Below are 20,728 nucleotides of genomic sequence, written 5' to 3'. Positions count from 1 at the left end.
ACATTTTTTACAAAGAGGGTAAGTGGGGCACCGGAACAGGTTGCCCAGAGAACTGAGAAATGCCCCATCCCTGTAAACATTCAAGGTCAGGCTGGATGCGGCTTTGAGCAACCTGATCTAGCTGAAGATGTTTCTGCTCGCTGCAAGGAGGATGGACTAGATGACCCTTAAATGCCACCTTCAAGTCAAACTATTCTACAATTCTATGTATTATACTTGGTAGACTTATTTCCAGATCTGAGATGAGCACAGGAAATAAGCAATACTTCTACCACTGGAATCTCTTCTTCATTCATGGTTTCTTGATTTTATTTATCATTCACAGTGGCCCATCCCTAGATGTATGCACAGAAAGAGAGTGAATTCTGCACATTTTATGAGTCACAGGGAACTTCATTGAATTTTCTTCACCTTTGCACAATCATTTACTCTTACTCAAAACCAGTATTAAAACCCACCTAACAGCATCTGCAATGACATAAACAACTACATAACTACTAGGGTACCCTGTAGGCTTTTTGATCATGACTCGGTTACCCTTTTCCTTTCATATCAGCTGCGCATGATATTTTTAATTACCTTTTGAGATGCTATTGCTGGCAGTTGCTTGCAGTCATGAAGCATCATCCCACTCCCCACAGCCTATGCAATCCTTCCATCAGGCCAAATGACTCAAAACATTTCTTTCTAGGAAGCAGAGAGAGTTGTGCAGCCAGGACTTTATTGTTGCTTCTCTTGCATTCATCTTCCCCGGGGACCTTTTTTCGTGTTTCCTGCCTTTTGCTTTTGGTCCTGCAATGGCCCCCTTGGCTGTCCTGAGCAGATGTTTTGAACTGTCATTGGAGGCAGTTGACTAACTATAAAGTTCCAGCAAAACAATTCAGTGTGAAATGAAGCTGCTGTCTGGAGCCACTGGGATCTGCGACCTTCAGGACTGAGGAGGGGAGGGAGCGGCGAGGCATGGTGCATATTTTTATGCTACCATTCAGTACTGGTTCCTGAGCAGCACACCAACAGTAAAATCCTACTTCTTGCTCCATTGCAGCCTGGGAGAATCCATTGAAGAGTCCTAATTCAGGTCTCCTGTGAGGGGGAGCTTAAAGCCCACCAAAATGCTCATGCAAACATGGCTTATGCCAGAATCAATAGCTCCATCCCAAAGGGTCAGTTTGGCTCGTGAGTGGGGCTGAAGAAATCCTGTCTCCTTTCATTGTCTCCCTTGAGCTTTATCTTCCTTCAGTTACCAAATAAAATGTCACAGCTGTGCTGTGTGAAGCTGTTCTGATTAATCCACCTCCCTGATATAGCGATGACAAAGCCGGTAGCAGTGGAAAAGCTCACAACTAGCTTCCAGGCACCAACTAACTAGAAACACAGAAAAGAGAGCACAACTGACTCCACCTGCCTCGTTAAAAGGCATGGAGATTGCAAACTGAGCACGCATTTCTTGTGCATTGCATCAAATCTCTTGCCATCCCTTTCCTGTATCATCTTCTTGAACTGCAATGAGACAGTGTCTTCACTATTGCTTATCTCCTGCAATTCTCAGATGTTTACCTTTGAAGATCTAAATGTGTACTTATGACATACAAGATACTTTGCTTAGCATTATAGAGGAGAAAACTCTATGAATCTCGTCATATTATGTCTCTCAGATGTCTTTATCATTCCCAATCCAATCTAATACAAGTCAGCATCAATTTTACTAAGAATAATCGGCCAAAATGTAATGTGAATACATAAAAAGTATTGTTGACAGCTTGTTTACGAAATCCAGGACTTGAATTCAGTTTTTGTTTTAGCACAAAATCTATTAACATGATAAGAACACTGTCTGCTTCAGTAATACTTTGTCAGACAGCCTGAAACTTTGCTTACACAGAGTCCTCACTGCCCCTAGTCCCATGGATTTCCAAACATTTTACAAAGTTTTCTCTACCAATAGATATGGCTAATATTCCCACTCCTCGGACCAGATAGGTTTATTTTATTAAATGCTTGCTCTTTGGGGACACATTATTTTGTAAACCTCTAAATTCAGATTTATATGTACAAATGGGTAATTAGATGCATATTTCAGTATTTCAGCAACTTTTCAGGGACAAACTCTTGCCCTTTCTACAAGTTCTGAGGGTAAAAGCAATAGCACCAAGATAAATAATTTTAAATCGTTAATCTAAGTCCCAGTTCAGGAAAGCAGTTAAGCAAGTATTTTGCCTTTCAAGAAGAGGACTTCTGTTTTTTTTTTAAAAAAATACACTTAGACTTTTCAGAAATCACAGAATCATAAAATCAGTATGTTGGAAAAGACCCTCAGGCTCATCAAGTCCAACCATTCCTATCAACCATTAAACCATGCCCCTCAGCACCTCATCCACCCATCTTTTAAAGACCTCCAGGGATGGTGACTCAACGACCTCCCTGGGCAGCCTCTGCCAGTTGTGTGAGGGAGTTGTTCTTCCACACGCTCCAAGAACCTCCTAGACTGCTTCCTTTCTGCTGTATTGTACTTCCAGCAGACATCTGGGAGATTGAAGTCTCCCAAGAGGACAAGAGCTTGAGACTTCTCCCAGTTCTTTATAGAAGAGCTCATCAGCTGCTTCTTCTTGGCTGGGTGGTCTATAACAGACTCTCATCACAATATCTACCTTCTTGTGGGCTCCTCTGATTTTAACTCACAGGTACTCGATCCTGTTATTACCACAATTGAGCTCAAGGGTGTCAAAGCACTCTCTAACATCTCCTACCCTTTCTGTCCTGCCTGAAGAGTTTGTACCCCACCATAGCTGCACTCCAGTTATACGAGTCATCCCACCACATTTCCGTGATGGCAACTACATTGTAGTAATAAAAGTGTTTTCCTGGATTAAGATTTCTTTGAAGAGCAACTGCTTAATATATCAGGTTGCTGGAAGTCACTTCAGAAGAACTTACCTGAGCTTTGTGTGAGTTCATATTTTATCTAGGATCTTTATTAATCATTATAACAGAAAACATAAACCATATATTTGAAATCCAAGGAGGATTGCTGCAGGCAACACTACACAAAGAGAACAAACACATCCATCTATCACAAAGGTAGTACAAAGGGCTCTGTTTTTAACTGAAAAACACAAAGGAACAAACCTAGGCCTAGTTGTATAACCTTCTTTGTGGTGTTCTCCAGCTCAAAGTGTTTGCCTTGCAGACTCTTAATATCTATGTATGCAACAAGTAGATGCATTGCACACGTATATCCATTAATATAAAAATGCATTGATGGGTTGATTCTTAAATGTGATCCAGTGCAGAGATGCCAAATTTGACAAATCTTTTATCAAGGCAACAAACAAACAAACAAAAGTCTAATATGGCCCCTAGAAAAATAAAGTAAAATTCAATTATCTTAAGGGAAACTTACAGTAAAAGTTTAAAAAGAGTTATAAAAACTGTTAAAACTAAAAAATAAATATCTATAAATTCAAAAACTTAGATATCTCTTCTCTCTACATATGAAGAGTTTATAACATATGTTCTTTGGATTTTGTTAGTGTTGGATAGGAATGGTTGGACTCGATGATCCGATGGGTCTCTTCCAACCTGGTTATTCTATGATTCTATGATTCTATGATTCTAAAGTTGTTTACAGCAACTGACAGAAGTATATTTCCATTTTCTGTTGGTACTGTAGAATATTTATACTAATTTTGAAACAAACTTATTTGGAAACAAATTTCCAAATCTAACCTGCATTGGAGAAAATGAAAATCTGACCATCTACTTATTTTTCCAGCCTGATAGTGGAAACAAGATTACAGCAATTATTTTCTTGCAGACAGGGACATGAAAGAGTTTACAAAGCCTGTAGTGTAAAGAAATCCCAAATTAAAAGTTTTAAGTTAAAGTCAGCTCCTTTATTCATGAACTTTACCACATAGTTCTCAGTTTCACAATTACGTAATTTTTAGTGAAAAAACAGCCATTTACAAACCAATCAGCAAGTGCTATGAATATGTTTGGCATATTGCTTTACATCAATTCATGATCTAGCCACACATTACTCATTGACTGTCATTCAAACCTTTCCTTCTTAAATCAGAATTGTAGATTTCCCTTGTAATGGACATCCTTGCTACTTTTCACAAATCTCACTCAAGTTATTTTCACAAGAACCCTTCAGCAGTATCGATAAGTGAGACAAAGTTTAAAATTGTTCATTAACTCAGAGTTTACCATTTGCAACTGTGACAAATGAGCACAGCAGAAAAATCAGATAGTAAATTCTCAGGTGGATGACTTGCTCAGCCTCCTGTAGCTCCCAGATGTAGTATATGCACTGCTGATGCTGCCATAAAAGTTTTAACAACCAGGCTAAGCAGCGGGTAAGATTTTTCAAAGGCTTATGACAAAGTCAATTTAGAAGATATTTCCTATAGGACATCTAAAACTATGTCTATGACAGTTCCTCAGTGTGAACAAATTTCAAACCTTGAAATCTGTCTCCAAAACATGAGAACATTAAAGCTCTTCAACAGAAAGGATTGTGTGATAATATGTTTAATATTCACTTCCCCTTAATCTTGTTCTTGACAAATAACCTGAACTGTCAAGTGGTCTTATTTACTGACAACACTGAAAATGGTGTCTATAATAACAATATTTATTATATGGAATGTATCTTGACAAGAATTTGCTGGCACTCACCACGCATGTTGTGCAGACACACATTTTACATCATATGCGGCAGTTTAACAGAAATCTTAGAGCTCCAACAAATTATATTTGGCCTCTTCACTGACTTCAGCTGGCATGGTGCAAAAGCTCAGCATATTATTCATATTCTTCCTCAGTCTTACATTACTCATATACTTCTTCCCATTTTCACACAGTCAAAACAGAAAATTATCTTCTTCATATACATTTTGGCCAGTCAAGTAACATTGCTCGAGCCCAGAGCTCATGGATCTACAAGCAAACACTTTGCTCAAATGTCAGAATATACACCTACGTTAACCTTCCAAACTGTTTTTCCAACTAGATCTTAAAACAAAATATTGTCATGAGTTTCCTGAGATCATGGGCTGATCTTTGCTTATAGAACCACACATACCTTTAAGACAGAGAATATGCGAAATCGATTACACTACACCCGGCTTTAACCACCACTAGAAATCTAGATCAAAATGAAATAATCTATGTGCTATAATCAAACTAGTTTCATGAAGTCTGATATATTTCCATGTTCCCTCCTTATTTATAAAAAAATAAAGCAAACCCAGAATTATACTCAAAAAAAATCTTTTTCTCTGGTATCTTGGGAATGAATTCACTAGCTATAATCTGTAGCCATTTAAATTCAAAAGTGAATGTAGGAAACACAATGAGAAACAAAGCATCCTGAAGCATTAACACTCCTGAGTCATTTTGAGGAGAGTATTAAGTTTTCAATTTATTGTTTATCAATTTATTTAAAGTTTATTTTCACAAGCCCCAAATCAGTGTCCGTAACTCTTTTCACAACCAATGCATAAAACACTCATGTGACATTATAGGTTGTAAAGTGCAATAGGTGAATACATTACATATGAAGATGAAGGAAAATGTGACTACGCACATCATTGACATTAAGGGACTTAGGATAAAACAACTATTTTCCCAATACTCCTTAACATTGCTTGTCGAGTAAGAGAGGTTTTTTCCCTCTTAATAAACTTTATTTGGGATAAGTAGGCACAGGCCATCTGGAGAAAGGAGACAAACCAAATATGTTAGAGTTTTGTTTGGCAGCTGGTTGAGTGGAAGAACAGAATGTGAATGAACATGGAATAAGGTTCAAAAATAGCAGGTACTTATAAAGGGAAAACATGTCATGGACACTAAACACAGGAGGGAAGGGGGAGACATGAGAGGAAGCCAGAAAAACAGAAAAATCAATAACTTCCCGCCAGTTGTTCTTCTTGATTATGACACTCTGCACTTCTCTTCCTCCTATTATCTTAAACAGTCAGAGCAGCTCATACATCATGAGCAAGCCAATGTGTCTTGATTTTCTTAAAAAAACAACAGGTCTTTTACTCCAACCAGGATAATAGAAATGATGGCCAAGATCACATCTTGAAAGGGCTCTTTCCATTACTGATCTATTACCGCATCTGATCCATTACCACATCTTTCCATTACTGATCTATTAGGCAAAGCACTAATTGAAAGTACTGCTAATAAATCACTGCTGCCTATCAAAGTTGCAACAGAAACCTGAAAAAAAAAAGAAAAAACAGTATGTGATCAACTTTAAACATAGTGTGAAAACCCTCCTGCTTCTTATTATTTTGAGTAGCACTAAGATATTTCTAATCCTATAATACTCTCCCTAATAAGAAATGTGTGAGTAAAGGTTTCTTCTCTTATCATCCCCCTCTAGAGCATCTATGGAGGAAAATTTTAATTCTCTCTCAATAAATCTCCAACATGCGTTAATTTTCAGCTGTCCTTAAATCACTCACTTTTTCATATGCTGACTTCATCTGAGGTGGTTAGCATTTATTCTGAATTGCTAGAATTTCCTGTTGTAAATTCACTTCAAAAATATTAATTTTATGCTTCAGCTAAATCATTATTTTTTCTGGCTTTGTTCCCAATAGTTTTCTTAGCATCCCATTACAATAAATATGCTTAGCATATCTATTTTCTTCCTGTTTAAGGTGCCACTGATGTTCTGCCATTTGGAACCCATGAATTCTTTAATGGTTGTTCATGTAAAGAGTAACCATCTGAGAGCTCTTACTCTGATATTTCCACATTCTTAATTAGTATCTTTAAAATAATGGAGGGTGTTTGCATATGTCTAATTTCCTGCTATTTGATCAACAATATTTATTTCTTTTACAAAGCCTAAAGCATCCTTATAGAAAATGTGCCTTTTTGAAGTATTTCAGAAAGTTGGATAAAATCAGGAAACAAATATATAAACAAATGCATTGACAAGAAAATGCTATGCAGAAAGCTAGCAACACAGCAGGAAGCAGAAGCATTTTTTTCTGAACCTATTCACCCATATTAAAAATAATTCATTCTGAGTCATTGGAGGAAGTCTGCAGTGCAAGCTGTCTGAAGACAGGTATTGCAAATACTTTGCAAGTAACATTTGAGTTCTCAGACGAGACCTTCCTCTTTCTCTGTGGTCAAACAGTTTTTTATTCTAACTGAACCCTTAACATCTGATTTTGTAGAAACAATACATTTTGTACAACCCCAACCCTCTCAGACTTTCTTCATTGCAGAGGTGCTGCATTCCTCATATCATCTTTGTAGCCTTCCTCTGGACCAGCTCCAACAGCTCCATATCCTTTTTATGTTGCGGCTTCCAGAACTGGACACTATACTCCAGGTAGGTTCTCATAAGAGTGGAGTAAAAGGGCAGAATCACCTCCCACGACCTGCTGGCCACGTTTCTTTTGATGCAGCCCAGGACACAGTTGGCCTTCTGGGCTGTGAGTGCACATTGCCGGCTCATGTCGAGCCTCTCATCAGTCAGCATTCTCAAGCCCTTCTCCATGAGGCTGCTCTCAATCACATCATCCCCCACCCCATATTGAAACTGCAGATTGCCCCAGTCCAGGTGTAGGACAAGAACTGAAGCAGATCTTAAAAATTATTATGAATAAAATGGAAAAGCAGGAGAAATCATCAGGCAGCTATGTAAATCTGTGGCATGTTTGTCTCTTGCCTAGTATCAATGCTATGATAAAACTTCAGAAAGTGAAAAAAAGGCATGATCAGGGATATGAGAGTATTTCCATATAACATATGAGCAAATAGACTGTGAGTCCAGACTGGAAATAGGTCTATAGAAATCATGATTCAGAACAAAGATGGCTATTGAATATTCCTTCCTCATCCAGAGGTTTACAAAAAGTGTTGGGGGAAAGGTGTCATAAAAATTAAATTAGCAAAGGACAAGTTTAAAATAAACAGCTGGAATATTTTTTCCCATGGTCTATAGTTTATCTGTGAAACAAATTGTGACAGACTTTAAATTTACACAGGTTTTGCAAGGAGCTGGCTAAGTTCATGGAAGAACAATCCATTAGGTGTAATGCAATATAAAAATGCCATCTCCCATTCAAGAAGTCTCTGGGTCACAGAAATCTCTCAAAGTTGGGAGAATAATCTGAGAAAACTTAATTTTATGTTTGCACTACTCTTACGTTCTTCACAGGCATCCACCATGTCCCATTGTTAGAGAAAGATGCTGAGCTGGGCAGACCCTTAGCCACTCTCAATGCTAATAATCCTTAGTTAGCTCAGTATGTCCCTGTGTCTTTCCTTGTTTTCAGTAATTGATCTGCTTATCTACTAGACATGGTTTATTTTAATGGGCTTTGCTTACATCGCCCTGTAGTACGATAATTTAAATATTGCTGTCTTTCTGCATATTATACCATTCAGAAAGGGTAAATGGATCTCACAAAAGTCATATATTTATTTTTACTCTATGACTTAAAACAAACATCACCAAATAGCCTGAAGTCAATGAAAGTCAGGATCCTGTCCTCTGAGATCAGCCATAAGCATACTAAAGATAACATACTTTTACATAATTCATTACTGAACTAATATTTTGCTCAGCCCTTTAGAGAGAAGGTCACTGCAAAAATAAATTCCACTCACTCTTCAAATTCACTCCATTTTTATCGGATCCTATACAGTAGTTTTGTCAAGGATGTAGTCACTGTAACTTGTGCTCTTCTGATGTGCATCTTACATTGATAACTATAATAGAAGCCAATGAAAAATATACTTCATTACCTTGAAATAATCTGAAGTACCTGGGTAATTTTTATTTTAGTAGATTCTCTGCTAATGTGAGAAATAACAACAAGAAGCCAGAAAAACTTGTTACCGCTCTTACATCTCTGTTTATTGAACGTTAGATTACACTCACATAAAGCCCTCTGCAAATAAACAACTTTATCTTCTTTTTACAATTTGCTTTGTCATATGAGCTCTCAATGAGCCCTTCTTGGCTATATAAAAGAAGCCATGAGGTTGTTTAAGGAAAGAAATCCAGTTTATTTGAAGGAAATCCTCAGCAAAACTGTGTATCATTAAAAAAATTACTAGAAGCAGAATGAATTTAGCCTTAAGTCGGGTTGCCTAAAAGGATAATAAATAGGGTTTTGCACTCCCTGTGTACTACTTGCCTACTTTTGACAGAACAAGTAACATAGGAGAAAGAAAATCTCACTTGAATCCTATATCACTTCTTGCATCACTTCTGAAGCCAGCAAGGTCTCTCACACACCGTAGCGTTCCAGAGTATTTGCTAAGATGAGTGAATGGAAATTAATTGCTGCACTTCTGTCTCCCTCCTTCCAACAAAATGTAAATGCAGATTGCTCTCTACAGCTAGTCACTGTTACAGCACCCTCAGTGTTTCTCAACGGTCCCACAAAATTCAGCCCTGCTGCAGGAGACTTCACCCGTCTAGGGGGCCCAAGCATGGGTGAGGGTGGAAGTCTTGTTGGGAGGTTTTTGGGCAATCTTCTCCTCCTGCTCCAGACACTTCCACTGGACCTGCTAGGAGAGGTGGGAGCCAGCACTGCTTTGAGTGAATGCTGTGACTCATTGCTATGAGCCTCTTAATATCATATTTCAGACTTAAAACAAAATCTAGGTGAAGAATACAACCAACATATGAGTAAAATGGGATGCATGATTAAGGTCACACCCTCTGTGGGAGACATAGTGCTTCTATCTCACTTACCAAGTTATCTGAAGGTCTAAGCACAGGTAAAAGCCATGCTTGATCATGTCTACCAGGTTCCAACTATTCAACCATGTTCACTTGAATCACACTCACCAGGTCACCAATTTCTCTGACTCAAGATAAAATAGATCCACAAGTAACTCATACCAATCCCACAAAGGTATTGAAAGATGGGGATTGAGACCTTGAATGTCCCATAGGACTTAATTTTCATAATGAGAAGTTTGACCTGTTCTGGCAGCCAATTATACAAAACAATATATGTGGTTTAACACATTATTATCAGAGAGAAGGAAATCAAAGCCAAAGTATGATCTCATTCTTCCATATAGTGTATTAACCTAATAAAAGATACAGAATACTCCATCACAGAAGTGAATTAATAATAAGATGGAAGATGCCCAGTGCTTTATCACATTTTATGTCCATAGTTTTTTAAGAAGGGCATTAGTTTATTTTAAGAAAAAAGACATCTTAACACTGATTAGCAGTTTTCAAGTGGAAAAGCCTCCACAGAATGCAGTCCTGGTTCCAAAATAATAATTCGTTTCACAGCACATTTTTAGGAGACATGTTTATTTTTAAACATAGATAATGATACATTGTTCATAGTGTACAGACTTTGTGCTTAGCTGTTTATTATTACAACTTGAATATTAGTTACTTTAATACAAATAGCTAAATACATTGACAAAAACAAATGAAACTCTAAAAAGAAATTACTGAACATCTGCTATTGTGAATGAGTTTTTCATCTGTGACTATACTCAGATTGTATTAATACAAATATTCAGGCACAATGTATTCCCTTGTGATGGTGCCTTTTCATCTGCACAGTAATTGCATTCATAATTAAATATATGGTTTCTTTTTATTATTAATTGTCTAATCGTGCAAATTCTTCACAAAACAAAAAGTAAATAATGACCAAACCTGATGCTGATGCTGACAATCATTTTGACTGATATCAAATGTCGGGGTTTTACACATCTTTTTCCTTTTACATGTGTTCTTAGTGTTCTGATATATGAACTAAATGAAAGAGAAAGTTTCTTTGAGTTTTGAAGGTATAAATTACTATGAGTTCCAACCTAGTACAACATGAGCAACAAGAAGATAACACATCCCAATGGTACAGGACACAATCATCATGGGGAAACCTAACCTGAAACAATAAAATGAAGGAAAGATTAGTAAGGATGCAATAGTTAGTTCTCCAAGTAATTTATAGAAAGGAAATTTAAGTTACCCTACACATTCCAAGCTTGAATATGCTTGTAGCAATGCCAAAAGAATGGATGTTCTGAGAGTATGACAATATTTACTAATGCAACGTTCAAACTCACATTTTTACATCTGGTGTACTTAAGAAGTAGGAGATCAAAATTAGAATAATTTCATTGGTTTCAGGACATCTCTTCCAATTTATTCAGTTTCAGAATCTAGCACCCCTTGTTTTGATGCTTGTTTCTCTCAGACTACATGCAATTATACAGGTAAAATAACAATTCTTACAAATTATGTGGGATTCAAGCAGATTATCGAGTGTGTATGCCTCCATATTAGGTGTGTAACCCTAGTATGGCACTTTATAACTTAATCTATGGATGAAACTCATTAAAGTGTTTCCCTGTTGATCTGTGGTCACTTATATCTAGTATTCTTCTGTACTTCTCACCAGGTTTAAAATACTTGAATAGTGATGGACTGCTGGAAATACACCCCAGGCAGTTGTAAAAGTGCTAAAACATTTCCGTTCTATCAAAACAGCTATTTCTTTTTCACCACAGAATAAGCTTTCCAGACAACACCCAGATTTTATAGCTTTCTTTAGGCTGACAAACAGAGGCAACAGAAACAGACAACTGGAAAAGCTGTTGTGAACTTGGCCAAGTCCTACTCTGCTAGATTTGTAGGTCTTCCATGTGTGTGAAAAGAAGGGGTTTTCTGAAAATTGAAAGCATTTTTTATGACACTGAGGGACTGTGAAGAGCCACAGCTGTGATCACACTTATTTATGTTACTAAAATCACAAGGAGAATTGAGATGAGAAATGATTGTGCCACAAACAACCCTTCTTATATGATTTCTTTTGTCAAGTTCAGCCAAGAATTTCTATGAACCTCATCAAAGCATGAAAATGTTCTCTGAAGTACAGCATTTCATTTATTCTCCTCCTTGAAGCAAGACCTACTTATTACATATGGGTAAATTAGTTGTGCTTTTTGCCTTGGTTTTTAAGAGCCCTTAAGAAACTTCCTCAAGCCCATTCCCCTCTGTCATTGCTGATCAGAGTACTAATGAAGAGATGTTCATCTCATAGGAGACCGGAGGACACCATTCTCTGAGCTTGGGTGGATAAATAGCTCCTTTCTTCAGGAAGCTATAAGTAGAAGGGACATCTCAGAGAATTAAGTTTGGCCCCCCACTTCCTCAGGATATGAAAGCATACTTGTGTAAAATGAAAATTAAACTTCTCAATGGCTCATTACAATCTGCTCTTTCTGACTGCAGCGGTGACATTACTGTAAACCATGAGATCCTCATGAGTCATGTTTCTTTCACTACCATTTTTTGGAAAAGCTCACTGAAGGATGTGACCAGCAGATCAGAGGCACTTTCATCTTTAACAGTCATTGGTTCAAGTTATTTACAAGTGAATTTTGCCAGGAATTTTGTCACTGAAAACAGAAAATTAATCAGCCCTGATCTATAAAGTTTGCAGAATAATTAGGACATTAATAAAAGCCAAACACTCCAGAGAATATGTTGGAATTATTTAGTGAAGCACAAGTTAGTCCATAATGCTTGCTTCATGGCCTCTCTTGACCCACTGTCAAAACAAGCTCATCTCACATACCAGTAACAATACAGGAAAACCAAGAACAAAAGGAAACACTTGCAAGGCTGGAAATGTACAAATGGCAAGACTGTCAGGGCTGACAGTTCATCTTGTTTCTGCCTGCTAGACATCCTCCTAAAGAAGCTGGCATGTCCCATAGCCCATGCCCTAGAATTACCTGCAAGATCTGCCCCAGCAGGACCATTCACATTCCTGGCTCCAGAGACTTTCTCCTCCATTACTCTGGGATTTAAGTCTCAGTGTCATGGCCTCTTCTGTCATTTTGGTGACATGCACTATTATTGCTGTTCTGGCTTCAAAGGCCAGAACACGTTAAGCTGGTATTTGGAGTTAGGAAAAGACGAAGGTACAGAAGAAGAGAAAGACTGGCTTTGTCCAGGTGGTGGAAGGTGTGAGGAATTGTTATAAAATGTCACAGGATTGTCACAGCTTTCAAATATTTCCTGAAAAGTCCTAAGTACATTTGGGAGACTTTTTTTTCTTTGTTTATTCATATAAACATTCATAAATATAATGCAAATAAGTGTTATTTCTTTTCCAGACTGACAGGTCAGATCCTTGCTTTTGAATGACTCATTACCTGAAAGAGTTCAGTCACTAAACTATGATTGAGCTGATAATATTGTAAAACAGCCAAGCTAAAACATCTCTTGGAATCATTTTAGAAAGAAAAAAAAAATTGATGGCTAGCTAACTGCTTCTCAAACTCTTTCCTTCATTCTCTCAGCAAATCTGATCTCTGGCCTTCCCTAATCTCACTTAGATAAAAGTGTCCAGATAGGGCAAAAAAAGCAATACCAGCAATAGCTGTAGGAATAAAACAGCATGGCTAAATAAACCCTCCTACATGCTTCAGTATATCTAATGAATACTTCCTGCAGCTGTATCCAGTGCTGGTGAACCAGACATCACTACAACTCTCATAAGAAAATCAGTTGTTGTTTGACAAAAAACAGAGTGTTAATGACCTTGCATTTAGCAAACAATGAACTGTTACTGGGAGGAGTGGGGACGGTGGAGGTCTTAATCTGCACTAATGCAGCCTAAGAAACCTCCGTGGAAAACACACAGCAGGTAAATGGCATTATAAGACCTTTGTGAAGACAGTGAGAGGAGGGAAGGGTTGAAAAAGATTCAATGGCTACTCAGTCACTGAAAAGAGAACAGAAAAGCTAGCTTCAGCTTGGAGGAGGTCTGTGCGAGAAAATGTATGGATTATACAGGGCCATATATAAAAATATGCAGGAATCATACTCCCTCTATCACAGTGCCAGTCAAATGTGTACCTGAACTCAGACACAGTCAGTCTGGGGAGGAATCTAATTTCATTTATCATAGATGCTTGCACAGGGCACAACTAAGCAACTGTTTTCCTCATTGCATGGACAATTACCCCTCAACTTGAGGCCTGAATTTCAAGCTCACTGGCCTAAGTACTGATGTAATTGGATCAAACTCAATGTGGAATTTGTGTACCAGAGAGAGAGGAGTTAAAGCTCAGTCAGTAAGTATTAGTTACTGCAGAGTTAATTGATTACTTGAGTTGGTTCAGTGCCTTATCATGCTATCACACTACCCATTGCACTCCTCCAAAGGAAGATACAGCCCCAGTCCCAGATAGCATGCAACATAATGTTTAGGTATCTGTGCTTTCTTTAGTTAAGTCAAGTCCAAGAATGCATTTTAAACTATGTAAAAATTACTTCCAGCAACTCCAATGTTCAACATAATTCTTAGTGTCAAAAAGCAGCATGTAATTCAGTTGCTCCTAGTTCTCCTAATTGGAAAAGGATAGGTAGAATTTAGAAGTCATTAACACTTTTCTTGCACTAAAACTTCATACTTGTTAGAAACACTAATTAGCATCTTTAGCATAAATCACACTTTTCAGTGGGCAGCCTTTTCTTCCCTATCCCTCTCTGCAGGCTGGGAGATGCACACCTCCTGCGTGGTACAAAAAGTTCATTCCAACTCTCTACAGCTAGTTCAGGGAGTTTCCACCACTGCAGGGAGGAAGTGGGGTCAGACATAAGGAAAGGATGGATGACAGGATCTGGCATTCACCCTATTCTTCATTCCTTCTCTTCATACTAGAAGATTACATATAAAACTGTGATCTAAATGAAATTGCACAGCTTATATATATACAACAAGCGGATATTAGTTCAGTATGAGATAATGAGAGCATTTCAAGTGAGAGCTCCAGGGATGTGTCTTGTACAAAGTTTCACTTATTAATAACTTCTGCAATACAGTAGTGAAAAACTTGCAAATTGCCCCAGCACAAGAGAGATGTCGGACTCTGTGGAGAACAGAATTCAGCTTGTTCTTAACAAATTAAAATGAGAATTTGAAATGAACAAGGTGAAACTCTGTGAAGATAAATGTGAAGTATGTATTAGAAGTCAAACGTGGGCATAAACCAGAAAAGAAGGTTAAGCTTTTCTCTGGTAATGACCTGATTATTTTTGATCCTGCCTCACTGCAAGTATTTTGGGCCTCTGTTTACTTAGAATAAAAGGAATGATCATTCTGGGAACAAATCCTACTTTTAATGAGTATCTACAGCTGTGAACATTACAGTTTTCTCAGGTTATAATTTCATCCAATATACTTTGCCAAATAATAATAGCAAAGCCTTTGGGGTCTGAATTGTGTTTTCCTGGACAAACTGAGCTCTTACAGTACTTTGCAGCTCTATTTTCATAGAATCATAGAATCACTAGCTTGGAAAAGACCTATAAGGTCATCAAATCCAACTGTACCTGTCTACTACTAAATCATACCTCTGAGCACTTCATCTACCCAGCTTCTAAATACCTCCAGGGATGGTGACTCAACCAACTCCCTGGGCATCCTGTTCCAGTGCTCAATAACCCTTTCAGTGAAGAATTTTTTCCTGATATTCTATCTGAACCTTCCCTGGCACAACTTGAGGCCATTCCCTCTTGTCTTGTCACCTGTCACTTGGGAGAAGAGACCAACACCCACCTCGCTACAACCTCCTTTCAGGTAATTTTAGACAGTGATAAGGTTTCTCTCAGCCTCCTAGTCTAAACAGTTTCCTCCAGTTTCCTCCACTTTCCTCCAGTTTCCTCAGCCACTCCTTGTAAGACTTGTCCTCCAGCCCTTTTTACGGGTTTTGTTGCCCTTCTCTGGACACAATGCAGGACCTCAATATCTTTCCTGTAATGAGGGGCCCAAAACTGAACACAGTATTTGAGGTGCAGCCTCACCAATGACAAGTACAGGGGCAGAATCGCATCCCTGGTCCTGCTGGCCATGGTGTTTCTGATACAAGCCAAGATGCGATTGGGCTTCTTTGGCTACCTGGGCACACTGCTGACTCATATGCAGCTGGCTGTTAACCAACACCCCTAGGTCTTTCTCTACAAGGCAGCTTTCCAGCCACTCTTCCCCAAGCCTGTAGCTCTGCATGGCTGCATCTCACAATTCCTTGAAAAAAAAGCGTTGCTGATTAATTAACTAGCTTTATTTCCTTTGATTTTGGGAAGGAATGGAAACTGAAAGGAAAGATTTTTAATTTGTTGTCTGCCTTATTCTCCACTAGAGAATACTAATTATTAATTAATATTAATCCACTCCTTATTAATCCACTAGAAAATTTCCTCTTGGTCAAGTTCTTTGTTCTTATTATATCTCTGGTCACTTTCCTGCCATTCTATTTCTCCTCTCCCTCTCTTTCAATGGTGACTTCCTTATGAGCCTTGTGTCATTTTGACTGTGTCAACAAAAACCTATCATTTTTGACTTGTTATCGTTGCAAGTCTTTGACATACTGATCCATTTTACTTGAAAGGAAAGTATAGGCTTTACTAACAGCTTAAAGAAAACATTTTCAAAATGGTTATCACATGCCCATTACCATTTCAAATCCAGACACCTGTTGTAGCTCAGAAAACAGGTGGCTAAAACTGCAAGTGATCATTAATTCAACATTAAATTGCTGTGAATTTCACATAGTTTGGAATTACATAAAAATTACAGTGTGGTTACCTACCAGTTACCACACACAAGAGTCACTGTGTAATTTACATCACAGAACAAAATCTATAATCCTGTTTTCTTCTGATTGCTAAAATTATAACAATTTCTAGTTCTATTCTATCTTTTTTGAGTCATTGCCAAGATTTCCCATAGAGTCACTGCAAGAAATTAACCTGAGATATGGAAAATCAGATCCTGACAAAGAAAATGTAGAGGTGTTAAGTTTTGACTCCTACAGTCTAGAACATCCTCCTAAAGGCTTTTTACTCTGACTTCAACATTTTATATGGTAAATGAGCAATGGGCCTTTCCTTGGCCTTTCAAAATTCTGATTAGCTAATGAAAAAAATGCAGGCTTTCATGTAAGAGAATAGGTGGTCTGTCAGCTTCATCTGGCAGATTAAAATCCCTCTTTCTGATTTCCTGGTTCCCTGTGGTACAACTCAGATGGGTTACAGAACTATGAGAACAAGTGACTCCAACACTTAGTGACAAATGCCTCCAAAACCTATTCATATATGGTAAGCTAGGAATTTGTATGAAACATCATGGAAAAAAAAAATTCAAAACATCAATTTTAGTATAAAAATACTATAATTAATTATTTTAAAACTTATCTGGACACTAGGTATTAAATGACAACAGAATCTAACCTCTTTTTCAGTACTAAACATACAACTCCAATAGGAAATGATGAAATCCTAAAAAAAGGCAGGAAAGAACAGAGCTCAAGTACAAAAGCAAACTGGAAAACACAGTAAACTAACAGTGACATTTTACAGGGAAATAGCAACATAACACTGGTAAATTTGTGGAAGATATTTTTCCCACTATCCTTGTCATTCTAATATCCTTGTAAGTTAACAAAGTCATTTTAATAATTTGGCAACATGCACAAATGGTTTAAAAAGTTGTACCTAGGTGACAACTGGGCAAAAACACTAACTTACCCCATTTTGCCTCAAAGACCTCATAGTTAACATGAATACTCTTCATTTAAATGAGAAAGAGAATGATTTAAGTCAAGCTTATTGGTATGGCAGGATGCAAAAGAGGCAAGATTGTGACCTTTGCACATGTTGTGATGCATTTACTAAATTTATATAGTGTGCTCAAATCCAAGTTACCTAACTCTATAGAATGGTGGGATGTTTTTCTAGAGAGAGACAAACAAGCCAATAGTCTGAAATATGTCTTAAACTTAGAATCATAGAATCACAGAATAACCAGGTTGGAAGAGACCCACCGGATCATCGAGTCCAACCATTCCTATCAACCACTAAACCATGCCTCTTAGCACCTCGTCCACCCGTGCCTTAAACACCTCCAGGGAAGGTGACTCAACCACCTCCCTGGGCAGCCTGTGCCAGTGCCCAATGACCCTTTCTGTGAAGAATTTTTTCCTAATGTCCAGCCTAAATCTCCCCTGGCGGAGCTTGAGGCCATTCCCTCTTGTCCTGTCCCCTGTCACTTGGGAGAAAAGGCCAGCACCCTCCTCTCTACAATGTCCTTTCAGGTAGTTATAGAGAGCAATGAGGTCTCCCCTCAGCCTCCTCTTCTCCAGGCTAAACAACCCCAGCTCTCTCAGCCGCTCCTCATAAGGCCTGTTCTCCAGCCCCCTCACCAGCTTGAATGAATTGTTTAAGCATGGAGATAATTCCTTTATGACTTAAAAAATACATTTAAGATTTTTACTGGATCAGAAGTCAAATAAAAAAAATCAAGTGAACCAGATATCTCAACAGCACTTGCTTTCTACCTGATTACCAATATCTAGAGTGAAGCAAACATGTTTGGACATGCCAGGCACATCTTTTCCCTAAGAAGGCTTCTACTAACCTTCAGCCAAAGTGAAACCCAGGAAAACAGAGAGCAGATGAAGCTCTCTTGCACTGAGGATGCCCAACTGAGACTGTGCTCAACACTTTCCATTTCTTAAGACTTGTATAACTGGTATAACCTATACAACGAGAGAGACAGTGTCAGGTTGCCATGACAGACTAACACACCCAAGTTATTCAGCTGGAGCCGACTGTCACATACTAGTCTGTGGATAAGAGATCATCTGTTCATGCTTACATGCAAAGTGGGCTGATAGTTTCCAGAAGCTGAACAATGTTTGCATTTAACTGAAAGCACCAGTATTTTATCCCAATGTCAAGAAACTATTGATATCCTGAAAAAAATAAATATTGCCAATACAACAATGTAACTATTAAAATTATTAAGTACTTGCAGAAAAAATCTTAGGTTACACTAGCTGTTTTCCGAATTCCAGTCAACTAACTGGAATTCAGAAAATGGAATTTTCCGAATGGACTGGATGGACTGGAATAATTTAGAAACACCTTTCCTCTTTCTTGTTAAGATTTTCCCCTTCAAATATAACCCAAGTTTACCTCATTTCTGGTTTGGGTTGTTTGGTTTCTAAGCTTCTATGGAAACTAGAAGAAATACACAGCAGAGTAAAACCAAAACTGTGTGTCATTACTGTTTTAGTTATTGTATTTTCTGTCATACATATAGTCTCTTTGGAGATTCAAAGGTCCTTCAAGCAATTTTACTAGATAGCTTTATATTTAAACAGTTCCCCTAAGTTTTAATACTTCTAAAAATCTACATATCCCTTTAAAACCTAAATTGCTTTGTAACTACTTTTTCTCAGTAATTCAATCTGCATAGTCCATTTAAAAGAGTGTGTTATCCCTGTTTTCCCTTAACAGATACTCCCAAGAAACATGCAGTATGCAATGCAAAAGCTTCAAAATGAGCTGTCAAAACTACAGAATTTTGTCATCAAAGCAATAACTCCATTCTTTGCCAGGCAGCGTTGTTATGACTACTTAAAAACAAGTGATATTACATGTTGTATGTTGACAAAAAGGAATTTTAGCTTCATCTTTAATCAGATATTTTTCTCTGTGTTGCGGTGTGGCATACTTGATTTTGTTTCTAACACATACACTCCAGAGACCAAAGAACTGCAAACAGGTTTTTTTTGTTACTGCCAACGTACAGCTAGACAAATGTTTACCATTACACTTTCCAGAGCTGAGATAAATTCTGCGAACTTAAATTTGCACATCTAGAAAGTTCTACAAGTAAGTTTAGTTTAAATAGTTTCAATTAATACTATAGTTTTGTCTATTAATGGCATTTATTTTTTTTATTACCTTGACTATTTAAGTCCCCAAATGGTCCCTAACAATAGATTACTTGGTGCTTTAATATGCAAATCCTAGAGGCAGAGTAGACTTTCCATTCATTATTAGAGGAACCTGATCTATATAGACAGACCAGTTCCTTACCTGCTCTACAAAAGAAGTAGGATATACTATGATATAGTGTGTCATAAAGATTCAAGATAACTTGCTAGTGACTTTTTTACCTTATCACAACTTGATGGATCAATCATCACATATTAACAATGTATTTGCTCTTCATATCCTTCAGGTAGATCCCAAAACAAGTTTAGTCTCAATTTGTTGCTTCTGGTTTTGTTATGAAAATTTATACAATCTTTAAAGTCTAGGAAATAGACATATATGAAATCAATTCTGCTTGTTGGGAAAGCCATACTCATTCCTCTCCCAGATATCCATGGAATGAGGGATGGTCGTGAGTCTGAGCTTAAGAAGATCAAAAACATCAGGGATGGTTAGAAGAGAAAATCAATGAATTATGTCTTCTCTGACAGTACTTCAAGAAACTCAGATACCAATTTTGAGTACAAATCTTAGTGTTACTGGTAGAGAACTTTTCTGATTAATTGTTTGAATGGTTCTGATACAACTATTCTACTAATGAGATAGATTTTTACTAAACTAGTTAGATTTACTGTGAAAAAAATGAATGCCTTAATACTGCTGAAAAAGGTTTTGCAATTATTACAGCTAGCACATCTGTATTTTATGAAAAAATGAACATACTGTAAACTAACTTTTGGTGGTTATATTCTTTTTCTTTATAAGAAGCAAATTTGAAGCTTAACCACATTTCTGTTAAAATACCCTTTCATAGCTCAAATTGCTACAGAAATTTCTCATAAAATAATGTTTTACCTATTTTTTAAATAAACTATTTCTACAAAAACCATTTAGATTGCATTC

General features: G+C 37.5%; 1 protein-coding gene across 1 annotated transcript in view; it reads right to left on the bottom strand.

The window, feature by feature from the left end:
* Nucleotides 1–10,327: 10,327 nt before the first annotated feature.
* Nucleotides 10,328–20,728, bottom strand: part of OCA2 (OCA2 melanosomal transmembrane protein) — a 188,637-nt gene continuing 178,236 nt past the window's right edge. The window contains exon 24 of the mRNA XM_069876050.1: nt 10,328–10,913. Coding sequence (XP_069732151.1) covers nt 10,826–10,913 — 88 coding nt within the window. The 3' untranslated portion in view covers nt 10,328–10,825. The remainder of the gene's footprint in view (nt 10,914–20,728) is intronic.

Source organism: Phaenicophaeus curvirostris, chromosome 1 (assembly GCF_032191515.1).
Source record: "Phaenicophaeus curvirostris isolate KB17595 chromosome 1, BPBGC_Pcur_1.0, whole genome shotgun sequence".
NCBI classification, from domain to species: domain Eukaryota; kingdom Metazoa; phylum Chordata; class Aves; order Cuculiformes; family Cuculidae; genus Phaenicophaeus; species Phaenicophaeus curvirostris.
This window is presented reverse-complemented; position numbering and strand designations above follow the sequence as displayed.